The sequence below is a fragment of the Vombatus ursinus genome, unplaced genomic scaffold (genome assembly GCF_900497805.2).
Source record: "Vombatus ursinus unplaced genomic scaffold, bare-nosed wombat genome assembly UNPS02010304.1, whole genome shotgun sequence".
NCBI lineage: Eukaryota > Metazoa > Chordata > Mammalia > Diprotodontia > Vombatidae > Vombatus > Vombatus ursinus.
This window is the reverse complement of record NW_020950082.1, coordinates 5596437-5610791: the sequence shown is the minus strand read 5'-3', so window position 1 is coordinate 5610791 and position 14355 is coordinate 5596437. Positions and strand designations below refer to the sequence as shown.

General features: G+C 34.0%; 1 protein-coding gene across 1 annotated transcript in view; it reads left to right on the top strand.

Moving 5' to 3' along the window:
* Window positions 1–13004, top strand: part of IPO5 (importin 5) — a 54941-nt gene extending 41937 nt beyond the window's left edge. The window contains exons 18-26 of the mRNA XM_027854120.1: window positions 1686–1782; window positions 2894–3066; window positions 5466–5577; window positions 5701–5756; window positions 7338–7460; window positions 8085–8304; window positions 8833–9061; window positions 10916–11057; window positions 11792–13004. Coding sequence (XP_027709921.1) covers window positions 1686–1782; window positions 2894–3066; window positions 5466–5577; window positions 5701–5756; window positions 7338–7460; window positions 8085–8304; window positions 8833–9061; window positions 10916–11057; window positions 11792–11878 — 1239 coding nt within the window. The 3' untranslated portion in view covers window positions 11879–13004. The remainder of the gene's footprint in view (window positions 1–1685; window positions 1783–2893; window positions 3067–5465; window positions 5578–5700; window positions 5757–7337; window positions 7461–8084; window positions 8305–8832; window positions 9062–10915; window positions 11058–11791) is intronic.
* The last annotated feature ends 1351 nt before the right edge of the window (window positions 13005–14355 follow it).

Here is a 14355-nt window from a genome sequence, read left to right as displayed (position 1 = left end):
GTCCCAATCCTCACTCTGCCTGCTGTATTGGAGACTATTGACTCCATTCCCCCAGTTCTTCTTACCTCTCTGGTTTTCCCTTATATCACCCTTCAGTCTCCTTTGCTGGCTCATTATCAACTGTGGGTTCTGTCCTGGGGCCTCTCTTGTTAAACTCTTCAGCTCTCATGGGTTTAATTAGCCTCTCTATGCCAGTGATTCTCAGTTCTATATATCCAGCCCAAGGCTTTCCCTTTAACTTCAGTCCCAAATCATCACTTGTGTATTAGACATTTCAAATTAGATATCCTGAAGATACCTTAAACTGAACTCATTATATTCTCTTCTAAAACCCCTACCCTCTTCCAAACTTTGCTGTTTCTCTTGAAAGTACCATCTTTGTAGTCTCTAGATTTGCAACTACAGTATTATCTCAGATTCCTCTTTTTTCCTAATCTCACATATCCAATCCATTGCTAAATCTTACTATTTCATGTCTCAACCAATTCCAGTGGCTTTTCTGTAGTTTTTAAAGTCTTATACCACCTGGCCTCAACTTATCCTTTTAGCATTGGACATTAATCCCCATTCATACTCTGTGACTCAGCCAAACTGGCCTTCTCTCTTCTTCATATAAGATACTCCATTCCTTGTTTCCATGCCTAGAATGCACTCCCTCCTTACCTGTTTTATAAAAGAGTTCCTCTTTTCCTTTAAGATGCAACTTCATGAAGCCTTCCCTGATCCCTTCCAAACTGCTACTTTGTATCTATTCGTATTTACTCTGTGTATATTTACATAATGTCTCCATCATTAGAAGGTAAGCTTGTTGTGGACAGGTATATTTTCCCCAGCACAGTGACAACCCAGTAGGTTCTTCATAAATACTTGTTTATTATCTGATAGTTTAAGGAGCTCTAAAAGAATGAAGCAAAATCCTAAAGTTAAGTTTTCTTCAGAATTATAAGCCAGTATTAAATGTTTAAGTTTCATTTTCATTTGTTTTTAGTGAAGCTTGCAAACTATGTACTTGCAAAGTGCTTTTGGCGTGCATAATTGCCCGTGAGAGGTAGAAAATGGAAGCAGTGTTATTATAACTTTTATAAAGGAGAAAATGGAGAATGAAAAATTCAATGGTATTTCTCATTATCAGAGCTAATGTCTTGGAGCATTGGAACTGCAACCCTAGTCATCTCTTGTCTGAGTCCAGTGCCTTTACCAGTGTGCAGTTCTGCCTTTTCAAGTTGGGCTGTCATGGAGAATTCATAAGGTTTTTTAGGTTGATTGATTTATTTGAGACTCCTATATGCAAGGTCATACTTCTGTTGTATTGCAAGATTCTAGGTGTCCTTATTCATTTTCTTTCTTTTCATCCTAAGAGTTCTTTTCATCCTAATTTGTTTTCTAAAGTTCTTTTCATCCTAAGAATTAAATCTTGGAAAAGTAAGAAGACAGATATTTTCATCAAAATTAAGAAAACTTTAGAAAGGCATTGAATGACAGTGCATTTTGTCTCCAACTTTTAGAAGTGAATGAAAATTCTTTTGACATCCAAAATATTCACATATAAACACACTGAGAAAAATTGTTTCTGTATGTTTATCACTTGATAGGTCTGAGAACTTTGTTTATCATTTTCTGTGGGAATTGTTATATCAGTACTGAAGCAGAGCATTAATATTGACATTTCATTGTTTGTGTTTCAGGTTTGCTATGCAAAGGAATTAAAGGAAGGATTTGTGGAGTATACTGAACAAGTAGTAAAGCTGATGGTTCCCTTGTTGAAATTCTATTTTCATGATGATATCCTGTGCCTTTTAAACACAAAATTCACGTCCAATTATGGGAAAAGTTTTTTACAATTAAATATAGCTTGTTTAAGGTGGTACTGTTATCACCACAGGATAAACTTGTTCTTTTAAAACAAGTGCTTTATGTAGAAGTTGTGAATAAGACCTCAACAATACATTGGCTTGTTTATTATTTGAAAAAGCAACACTTCTTGGAGCTTGAAGTTAGAATTCCCTAGTTGCTATAGTGTCTGGATTATATTGCCCCAGGGATTTTAAGAATTAACTGATTTTTATGAGTATAATTGTGAAATTACTCAGTTTCTGTGTTTACCAATTTCTCATAAGCTATGGACTCACAAAGAATTACCTAAGCTTATGTAATAGCATGCATTGAATATAGTAAATCATATGCTCAGAAGCTTTGAAAGTAATAGTTTATTTTCAATATCTGGTTTGGGGGGTTGTATTTAATTTTTAATGTTTTTACTTTTTGGATGTAGATCCCACACTATGCCTCTGTATAGAAAATCACAGGAACCAAAACGAAGTTTGCTGGCTTCTATAATCACATTCAGACCATTTCTTTGAAAATTGAGTTCATTCTGGGATATCACAGAGATGGGGTGATTGAACCGCTACCAAGATTTCACTACAAACGAGTAGCAAACATTCATTTAGGAATGTTCCGTATGGTTTTAAAAAATATCTCAGGATGCTTACAGTAACTGGAGCAAACTTATGTTTAGTTTAGTTAAGTGCCCTTTTAAAAATCATTTTGGGGTTGATTAGATTTTGTTCTGTGGCATAAAACAAAAGCTTAAGCCAGATGAGCTCAGTTTACAGCCTAGCTTGTCCTAGTTACATTGATATTATTTGGACATGATTGCTTGGAAAGGCCTGTTTCTTCACTCTTGGCATTACTACTTTTCATACTGATTGATGAGAACGAAAATTGTTCACCACTGTAGATTTGTTGGCCTTTGACTTAGATAAACCTGTTCTCCCATATCATGTATTGCAGCTCGCACCATAAGCAAAAGTGGTCAAGAAATAAGGGAAAATATAATACATCTGTTTGAAAGTCTGTTTTGTCCCAATTACTCTTTCCTTAATAATGAAACGTGTCCGAGTGGCAGCTGCTGAATCCATGCCCCTTCTCCTGGAATGTGCAAGAGTTCGTGGTCCCGAATACCTCACCCAGATGTGGCACTTCATGTGTGATGCCCTTATTAAGGCTATTGGAACAGAGCCAGATTCTGATGTCCTGTCAGAAATCATGCATTCTTTTGCAAAGGTAATTGGTCTGGTCATTTTGGTTTTGTTCGTTCGTTTGTTTGTTTGTTTGTTTGTTTTTTCTTGGAGCAAGTTTGTGTATTTGTTTACATTTTCTCAAAATGAAAAAAAAACTTAGATTTTACATCTAACCTAGAACAAAGGTTTGAGTTGAGCTGTGGTCTGGTTAGTACTTGTTCATCTTTTTCATTGTCAAATATGAGCAATTTAAGAGGTTTTTTGTTTGTCCAAATATTTCAGAAACCATCTATTAATACATGGGCATTGTTGGTTAAGTGAGGTTCAGACTGACAGATTTAACCTGGAAAATACTTTTATCTCAAGTCCTTTCATAGTAATTGTCAAACAAAAGACAATTCCACAACAGAGTAAAAAGATACGTAATAAAGTAAACATATGCCACGCACACCTTTGGTTCAAGTGAGACCAAGGACTTCAGACCAGGATGCTGGTCTGAATTAATGCATGGTCTGATGAATTCTTAATGCTTTGTAATACATCTCTGGCCTTAGTGTTGGTCTTCCATAGTCTTCTCCTTTTTGTTCTGAGTGCAAACCAGTTTCAGACATAATCAATGGTCGTGAATTCTCGATCTCGTTTTGCACCTGCTCTTGTTCTTCCCTGTGCACGTTCATTAGCAAGATCTTCTTTTTAGCTCACTGGAAATAAGGTGCTCTCTGCCCTTTTTATCTTCAACATATTTTTTTTCTTTTTAATTTTGAGTTCCAAATTTTCTCCTCCTTCCTATTGAGAAGGCAAGCAATATATCAGTTATACATATGAAGTCATGCAAAATATACTTCTAACCATGTGGCCAAAAAAAAAAAGCAAAAGCAAGAAATATAAAGTTTTTTTTTAAAGTATGCTTCAAGTTCATTAGATCTTTCTTTGTAGGTAGATAGTGTTTTTCATCATAGGTCCTTTGGAATTATCTTAGATCATTATATTGATCAGAGTAGCCAAGTCTTTCACAGTTTATCATATATCAATATATCATTATAGAATATTGCTGTTGCTATGTACAATGTTCTTTTGGTTCTGCTTACTTCACTTTGCGTGAGTTCATATAAGAATTCCCAGGTTTTTTGAAAACCATCCTACTCTTCATTTCTCATGGCACAGTAGTATTCCATCACAATCATAAACCACAACTTGTTCACTCATTCTCCAATTGATGGACATCCCCTCAATTTCCAATTCTTTGTCACCACAAAAATTGCTGCTATAAATATTTTTGTCATACAGGTCCTTCTCCCTTTTCTTTGATCTCTTTGGGATACGGACCTAGTAGTATTGCTAGGGTATGCCCTCGGGCGAGTTCCAACTTATTTTCCAGAATGTTTGGAGCAGTTCACACCTCCACCAGCAGTTTATTAATGTATTGGGTTTTTTAACATTCTCTCTAGTATTTGTCATTTTCCCTTTCTTTTGTGTTAGCCAGTTGTAAAGTAGCACCTCAGAGTTTTGTTGATTTGGATTTCTTCAATAATTAGTGATTAGAGAATTTTTTCATACTACTATAGATAGCTTTGATTTCTTCTTCTGAAAACTACCTGTTCATATCCTTTGACCACTTATCAATTGGGGAATGACTCTTATTTTTATAAGTTTGACTCATTCTTTTGCTTTCTGCTTTTTCACTTGATATTGTGAATAGTCTAGAAAAATGGGGTGACAGAAAAGAAACTGTTTTATATACTCTAACAGTGTAACAAATGGTGTGGTGGAGATGTGTTGCCTTGAATACGTGGTAGTCTATACTGAGTGCAGTGTAGAAAGCTGTGTGGGAGTAGAGACAAGTGCCCTTTGCAAACTCATCTGAGACTAGGAGGCTTCCAATTCCAACTTCTAGTTCCATGACCCTGTCTGTAACAGTTTCCTTAAGGAGATTGAGTTAGTTCTAACAGCTGCTAGCCTCAAATGGAGTCTTTGGGCTTTTATCATCTGGTTAGTAGTAGCTTTTTCTAATTGTTCCAGCTAGCAGGCTCATTCTAGGACTTGATGTACATCTCAGAATGAGATTGCAGCATTCACTATAATCGAATCTTAGAAAGATTTATTTATGGTCACTGAGCTACTTTGGTTTATACTCAGGAGCAAAAGAGTAATTTGGATTTTCTCTTAGTTGACTTGAATTAGTAGCATTTTAATTATAATTCATTTTAATGGTTTATGCCATTATTAAACTATTCATGCTTTCTAACAGATAGAGCATGAATAGGTTTGTGTATCTTTCCAGTCATATATAGTGCAGTACTGAAATATAGAATTACCATGTTATTAGCCAATTAATATTGGCCTTCCCAGGCCTTTAGTAAAATCCAATCCCATTTTAAGGGGGATTATTTTCTTTAAAATATATTAAATTAACATAAAGTGTTTTGCATTAAAATATTTTAGTGCATTGAAGTAATGGGAGATGGATGCCTTAATAATGAACACTTTGAAGAGCTTGGAGGAATACTGAAAGGCAAACTTGAAGAACACTTTAAAAATCAAGAATTAAGACAGGGTAAGTTACTTGCTATTTTTATTTCCAATTTTAATAATTGAATGCTATGATTCCAGTTTCTAAAATGCTTATGTTAGCAATGTTTAGCTTTGATTTAAGAATTTATTTGGGTTTTTTTTTTAGTTAAAAGACAAGATGAAGACTATGATGAACAAGTAGAAGAGTCCTTACAAGATGAGGTAACTTATTTCCTTGTTAGAACTTAGATTTTTTTAATAATATTTTTTCTCAATTTTCACATAAAAGGAATTCTTAACATTTGTTTTTTGAAATTTTGAGTTCCAAATTCTCTTCTCTTTCTCCCAGAAATGGTAAGCAATTTGATATAGGTTATACATGTGCAATCATGCAAAAATTTCCGTATTAGTCATTGTGAAAGATAACACAGATTGCACGCACTTCCCCCGCTCCCTCCCTCAAAAAAAAAAATAAAGTAAAAAATAGTATGCTTCAGTCTGCATTCAGACTCCATCAGTTCTTACTCTAGAGATGGATAGCATTTTTCATCCTGAGTCCTTTGGAATTGTATTGCTGAGAATAGCAAAGTCATTCACAGTTGAGCATCATACAGTGTTGCTATTACTGTGTACAGCGTTCTCCTGGTTCTACTCGCAGAACTTAGATCTTTTGGACTGGAAATATAATCCAGATTTAACTGGTCATTTTAATGTAAAGCTGGACTGAACAAGTCTCTGGCAAAAAAATGTTTGAATCATTTCTTTTACTAAGCCATCGCATTGAGTGAAGGTAGTGCATTTGATTGAGTTTTGTAGCAATAGTAAATAGTGGTAGTAATTATTTTTCATTTTTTACTTACCACTTGAAAGAAAATCATATGTATTCGATAATTGTACTCCCATTATAAAATTAACTTTTGCCATCAAATATTTAGCCATTTTTAGGGCCGAAAATGACTGGCTTGTGATGGAGGATCATTACTAAAAAGTATCCAATTAACTGTGGTTTTGCTTTCCCCCAATGCTTTCTTACCTTCTCTCAAAATCGTAATTTTCTTTTGTTCCATCTTTGACTAACCTTTAAAATTGGTAGCTGCTATGTGTTATGTAGAGATCTGCAAACATGGGTTGTCAGGATGAAGTTGTTTTTCTCATTGGGAAGTTTTGAAGTTAGGACAAACTAGATTGAACTGGTGGTAAATAGGAATGAGAAAATGCATCCCTTAAGATAATTGGGTCACTCCTAGAAAAGATCTTAGAGGTCATTTAGTCCACTCCAATTCCCTGAAGCCTAGATGGATTAAATGACTTATTTATGTACCTGCAGTGACATTGCATATCTAGTTCTCTTTTTGTCATCTGGATTGCCCATTGTAAAACTAATGAGGAAATGAGGTTTTTTTGTTTGTTTGTTTGTTTGTTTTTTTAATCTACAATCTTAACTTCCATTAGGAAAGCTTTTAATAGAGATTCGATGTGGCATTAGAACAACTTTTTCTTGAATTGAGTACCTATACCATGTGGTGTTATGTTAGTGTACATAGGGAAGCTTTTAGATAGACATTTCTTTTCAGCTCCTAAAAGATATCTAAGTAGCCAAACTGAAATAGGGTTTTTATTTAGTTTTATTGATAAAATCATAAAACAAGCTCAAGATGTAATTGCAGAACTGGTGTTTTTTTTTTCCTAATTGGTTATTATGCAAAATTGAAATAGTGGAAATTTTATAACTATTAACAGAGATGTTTTATACTATGTAAAAATTATGTAAAGGTTAAACTCTTGTTTGTTCATTTTTTTTAGGATGACAGTGATGTTTATATTCTCACTAAAGTGTCAGATATTTTGCATTCAATATTTAGTAGCTACAAGGAAAAGATACTGCCATGGTTTGAACAGCTGCTTCCACTAATTGTCAATTTAATCGTAAGTATTTTCTTCCTATTTAGTTTCATGAGGTTGATATTAGCTATATACTCAGGCAAATGGAGATAAGAGTTTTAAATATGGGTTCAACTAAAATCATAGAATGTTAGCAGTAGAAAGGAACATAGAGATCACCTAGGGCAACCTGTTTATTTTTCTGATGAGCAAACTCAGATCATGGAAGACACTCCTAAACCACAAATCTTTGCGTTTACCTTTTGATTGTCCCCAGCATATTATTAGCTCACCAGCTTTTTTTCCCTTTTGCCTTGAATGTTGGTGCTTTCAGCCTTCCCTTACTAGTCGCATCCACTATGGATTCTCAGATTGGTATCAAATTTTATTATTGGCCTAACTAGAAAGGTAAGGGCTACAAAAATAATTCATTTCAATGGGAAACAAAATTATCTACCATTTTAGTTTAGCCATGCCAATGTAACCATTTTTTATGCTCCACGAAGATTATATGCTTATTTTTGAAGTATTTTTGAGAGGATGAGGCAATTATATATGCTGCTTATAGTTGTAATTCACTCGAAATTGTCTAAGTTTATCTTGTGACACTTTTGTTAAAGACCTTTATTCAGAAAGTTTTGGGGAAATTTTTTTTTTTCTATTTTGTAGTGTCCTCATAGACCGTGGCCAGACAGACAGTGGGGATTGTGCATCTTTGATGATGTCATAGAGCACTGCAGTCCATCTTCTTTTAAATATGCAGAATATTTCCTAAGGCCAATGCTACAGTATGTATGTGACAACAGCCCAGAAGTCAGGCAAGCTGCTGCTTATGGCCTAGGAGTTATGGCACAATTTGGTGGAGAAAATTATCGTCCTTTTTGCACAGGTACTTCTAGTTTAGTAACTTTTTCATTCTAACAGGGTTACCAGTCACTATCATAATTAGGCAGGCCTTATGTATTCAAGTTTTCTCCCTATGGTTTTCTTTCTAATCCTAAGTCATAGAGATAATCTGCTTCCACTTCACTGAAACTTAAATTCTCTCCTAACTGTTCTACTACTTTTCTTCAGACTTTATACTCATATCATAGAAATGAAAGTCTCAGGGTGAAGTCATTAGTAGTTTCTTATCTTTCATGGGCTTCAGAGATTCTGTGGAGACTTACTTACATAGCCTTGGTTTGTCACACTAGAAGTAGAAACTGAGTACTGTGACTTTTTCAATTCTATAACCCTGGAGTTAAGTATCCTAGCCCCATCCTACTATATCTTCTTGCCCATTATCCTGCTTTTTAAATATAGTCCATTCGCGTGTGTGTGTGTGTGTGTGTGTGTGTGTACACACATAGTTTTCTCCTCTTGAAACTATTAGCATTTAATCAATCTTGTATTTTTTAATGTCTTTGTTTTTTAGAAGCACTTCCATTGCTGGTAAGAGTGATTCAGTCTGCAGATTCTAAAACCAAAGAAAATGTTAATGCAACTGAGAATTGTATCTCTGCAGTAGGGAAAATTATGAAGTTCAAACCTGACTGTGTTAATGTCGAAGAAATTCTACCACACTGGTTATCATGGCTTCCACTTCATGAAGATAAAGAAGAAGCAGTTCATACTTTCAATTATCTATGTGACCTAATTGAAAGGTATGATCAAAGTACACTGTTTCTTAACAAAGAAAAAAAAACCATACTTTTCATAATAATATGTTGTTCTTTTTCTTTGTGAATATTCTGAAATGGATTAACTACAGTATATATCTACATATCTGTTCAGAATCCTTAAAAATGTAGCCTTCCTGGGTTATCTTTTTATACTAAAAGATCACCTTATAATTATATCCTTTTGGTATAAGAAAAATGTACTTTGTCTTGAAATTTGCAAAAAATAGGATTATAAGAGTCCCTTGCACTTTGCTTTTTATTTACAAAGAAATCAAAACATTATTTTAGTACAGTTGTCTATCTGAATGGAAATTCTGATATTTTGGTTGCTAGTGCAATATTGGCTAGGGGACAGCTAGGTGGTGCAGTGGATAGAGCACTGGTCCTGAAGTCAGGAGGACCTGAGTTCAAATCTGGCCTCAGACATTCACTAGCTGTGTGACCCTGGGCAAGGCACTTAACCCCAGTTGTCTCTCCAAAAAAAAAAAAGAAGAAGAAGAATGTATTGGCTAGGCAGCACAGCCTGATATAGGTGTTCTTAACCTTTTTTTGTGTCGTGGACCTTTTTGACAATCTGATGATGCCTATGGTCCTCTTCACAGAATTGTGTTTTAAAATAATTGAAGGAAATTCTAACCTTACTTTAAGGGTTAGTGAAAATAAAGATGTGATGTTTTCCCTGTACAAGTTCATAGATTCTTTGGTCTCAGAGCATTGCTTGATGGTAGAAGTCTGAATTTCTGTTTCTGCCTTTGCTGCCAACCATCAGCCTTGAACATATCCCATCAACTTTCTGGGGATCAGCTTCCTTTTTTATAAAATGGCATTTGGAATAGACAACCTAAAATACCTTCTGTCAATAATTCTTTTATTCTAAGATAACGAAAGGATAATAATATTAAAAATTCCTGCTAGTTCTATGTTTCATTTAATACCTTACCATACAGCATGTCAATGAAGTATGAGGCTAAATAAATGAGTTTCCATACATACATATGTTTATTTTGAATTGCAGAATTCAAATTCATACAGAACTAAATATTGTCTTTAAGCTGACATTAGAATGTTCTATGCATTTCATGGTCATAAGATTGTTCTTGATGGTACTAAATCCATCTCTTTTTCTGGAGAGTCACATCCTCCTCTTTGATTTTTTTTCTGCTGATGGAAAAAGGAAATGGAATGATTATTTCATTAAATGATTTGCATCACTTTCTTAAAACAAACTCTAAATGTACCGAAGTGCTTGTTTTTAAGGTCTCCCCATTATTTCATTTAATGAAAAAAGTTTTTTTTTAAAGTGTGCTTCGATTTGCATTCAGACTCCATCAATTCTTTCTCTGAAGTCAGATAACATTTTTCATCATAAGTCCTTTGGGATTGTCTTGGATCATTGTATTGCTGAGAATAGCTATGTCATTCACAAGTTGATCATCGTACAATATTAACTCTTAACTGTGTACAGTGTTCTGCTGGTTCTGCTCGTTTCACTTTGCATTAGTTCATGTAAGTGTTTGCAGGTTTTTCTGAGAACATCCTGCTTGTTGTTTTCTGATAGTGTAATAGTATTGCATCACAATCATCACATACCACAGCTTGTTTAGCCATTCCCCAATTGATGGGTATACCCTCAATTTCTAAGTCTTTGCTACTACTAAGCTTGATGTTGCTCTTAAAAAGCAACAATGTATTTTTTTAAGGAATATTATTTTATATTTCTGTAAATTTTTCATTGATCTTAGAAAGGAGAATGCATTGTTTTAAATTTTTGCTGTGTATATATAGGTGATACTTTCTACTCATATCTGTGATCATGTCTTCTTTTCTTTTCATCAGTAATCATCCAATTGTTCTTGGTCCGAACAATTCCAATCTGCCCAAAATATTCAGTATAATTGCAGATAGTGAAATTCATGAGGCTATTAAACACGAAGATCCTTGTGCCAAACGTCTGGCTAATGTTGTTCGCCAAGTACAGGTATGCTGAATTCTGTTAAGTTGAGAGAAAAGGAATACTATTTTCAAATGAAATTAAATTATAGTTTTATGATTCATGTTCATCTTAATGAATTCCATTTTGTTTCACCATTGGCGCTTAAAGAAAAAAAACTGCGAGACTTGGGGTTCTTCCATTCTTAAAATGAATGCTTTCAATTTCAGAAACATATTTAAAGTACTTATGTAAAACTAGGTTCACGAGTTACAAAGATCAAAAAAACAAAAACCCAATTCTCAAGAAGCTGGTACATCTTACATAAAATAATATTTTTACACATAAGGCTGCATAGTATTATGTAATGAATGCCAGATTTGTGATCTGAAGACCTGGCTTTGAATATTGGCTCTGCTTTTTATAACTTGCCTTATAACTTTTTGGCATCTTAGTTTTCTCATCTATAAATTGAAAGGGGGGTAGGTTAGATGACTTCTAAGGTCTTTCTGAGCCTTGATCTTATGAACTTATGAATATCAAAAATAGCTGCTAAGCAAATCCCTTCCCTTAAGATCTACCAAGTCATTAGTCTTTGTTTTCTAAATTTATATATTATAAATATTACAAAAATCCTTGCAACATAGTAAAAGGTTAATTACTTATTCTGTTTTAAGTTTCAACTTGGAAAAGAAAAAATTCAGATAAACCTGGAGACTATTTGTTGAAATTTTACATGCTCATCATTTCTGAATCCTGATGAAAATCTTTTTCTTCCGTAGACCTCTGGAGGATTATGGACTGAATGCATATCACAGCTTAATGCCGAGCAGCAGGCAGCTATACAGGAGCTCCTGAATTCTGCTTGAAGGGCCTTAATATCACCTACCAGAAAAACTAACTCCAAATAAACGTTTACCCTTTTGTTTAGGTTTCTTTGTTTTGTTTTTGAGCACAAAAGAACTGTAGTGCGTGTGGGCCATTTTTCTGCAAATCGGCCAGGAAGAGAAGTGCTGGGTGTCAGAAGGGTGTTTAACTGGATGCCCATCTTAAGACTGAAGAAGTTCCCTATAAACCTTACCGTAGCACTGAAGAGTATTTTTCTATCGGTATATGCCACCTGTGGGAAGGTGTAAGGGAAACAAAAGTGAATTTTCATTAGACATAATGAATTTAAGAAAAACAGCTTTAAGACCAGTTATTCAGCAGTAGATGTGCATTTTAACAGAAAACATTTCTATACATCTAGTGTTAATTGTATTAATTGGAGTGTGAGTCTTTTTTGTAGGGTAGAAAGAAAGAAGCCTTCTACCCAGCACACCAGTAGATCACAAAGTAAAAAACTGAAGACAGAAACATCAAGCATGAAGATCTCATATTGATGTCACTTTGAGTTTTTTTCCTAAAAGGCTTGTGCAGTGACTCAATTGTGGGAAGCTATTCAGCTTCTAGCCCTTGAATGTGAAGTGTCTTTGGCATGTCTGACAGAGTCTCTCATTCACTCCTCAATAAACAACATTGAAATACAAAAGAAGCTTGTGTACAAATTCAGTGCTGTGTGGCTTTTATTCATTTAATTCTTTTTAAAGATGTAACAAAAACTTGATATTACTTCACAGCTTGGCTTGTATGTTTGTTTGTTTGTTTGTTTGTTTGTTTTCCTAGTAATATTTGCCTTGTGCAATTCAAATTTTAAGCATTTTCTGTTTTTACCTTTTCCCACTGATTTTAAAATAATTAGCCATTGCTGTGATACTGTTAACTCTTTCATAATTGATAATCACATATTCCTTGAGATTTACATATCTCAGCAAATACGATTTGTTTTAATTAGGCTCATCCTGATTAATTGCCTATTCCAAACTTAAAAGATTTTGGCTAATACTCTCATTTTAAATTGCAGCTACTGGAATGCCACACAAATTGCCAATCTATTGACATTATTATGGGATATTATGACTAAAATATTTAATTGATAAATTCAGTGAAACTTTTCATGTGTCTGAATGTTTTTTCTCTATGTATTTATTAACCTCATAGCAGTAAATAGCTTACTGTTGTTTCTTTGAACATACGATTTTTCTAAGGGGTCTTATGAGATTTCTGTTGAAAGCTTCAGTGTTAACATTTTATAGTTTGTACTAAACTTAACCATGATATGAAAATGAACTTTATGCCTAGACCAGAAAATTTACTTTTCAGAATTAAAGATTTTTCATTAAATGATTTGCATCACTTTCTTAAAACAAACTCTAAATGTACTGAAGTGCTTGTTATATTTTTAAGGTCTCCCCGTTGTTATTTGAAGCATTTGCAGATTTGAGCACAAAGGCTATTAAAATCTGGTTTTCAGTAGCTGTAACCAAACAGGGTACAGGACATCAGTCTACCCCTAGTTAATTTTATTATTTTGAATTATCATCAGTTAACTGTGTTTGGGTGTTCACTTAGTTTGTGGCAGTGTGTTAAGTGCTATATCAGTTTATTTATATATATATATAGATATCTATATATAGATAGATAGATAGATAGATATAGATATCTATCTATCTATATTTAAGTATTTCAATAATGAGGTCTTATTCCAAGACTGGTCATTTGAAACTTTTATAACCTCTAATCCAAGTAAAAAAAAGTGAAGCCTAAGAAAAAGCAGTGGTGGGTTTGGTTCAATTGTGGGAGATCCTTACACTGGATATTTAATATCTGCCTCAAGTAATTAAATGTTTGAAATATTTTCTTTGATCAACTAAAAACAACACTTTGAAGTATGTCCTCAGGTTGTCATTCTGAATGTCAGGTGAAATCAGTAGGTATGGTAGTGTGCAAATTGGGACAAAGTAAAACAATGATTTGCACAATAAACCTTAACAACTTTTTACATCTTTAAAAGCATATTAAGTGCTCAGTATCCCCTTTTGGCTACAGTTATTTGACATTATTTACTCTAATATTTTGATATTCATTATGAAACCATACTTTCATCTCCTTTTTTGATATTAATCATCTCTTTGAACAGTCCATTCTTCCAAGTCTATTTATTGAGTTCTCAGGTCATTTGCAGCACATTCAACTCCATCTTTCTCAAATTTCTTAACTTCTTGTGACTTGTGGCATGACAAGGTCATGTTGCAGAATTCTATCCTCAATTTAGGAATTACAGGATTCTGGAACAATACTGCTTCTTGGTGTTACTTAACAGTGTTTATCGTACTGTTGGTAATAAGATGTCCAATTCTGCTGGAAGTAAAATCCCAACACATTTTTTAGGATAATTTGGTCTGATGAAAATCTCCACATCTCACAAACTCATCTAGATGCATTCTTGGAAAGTTTTTATATAGCT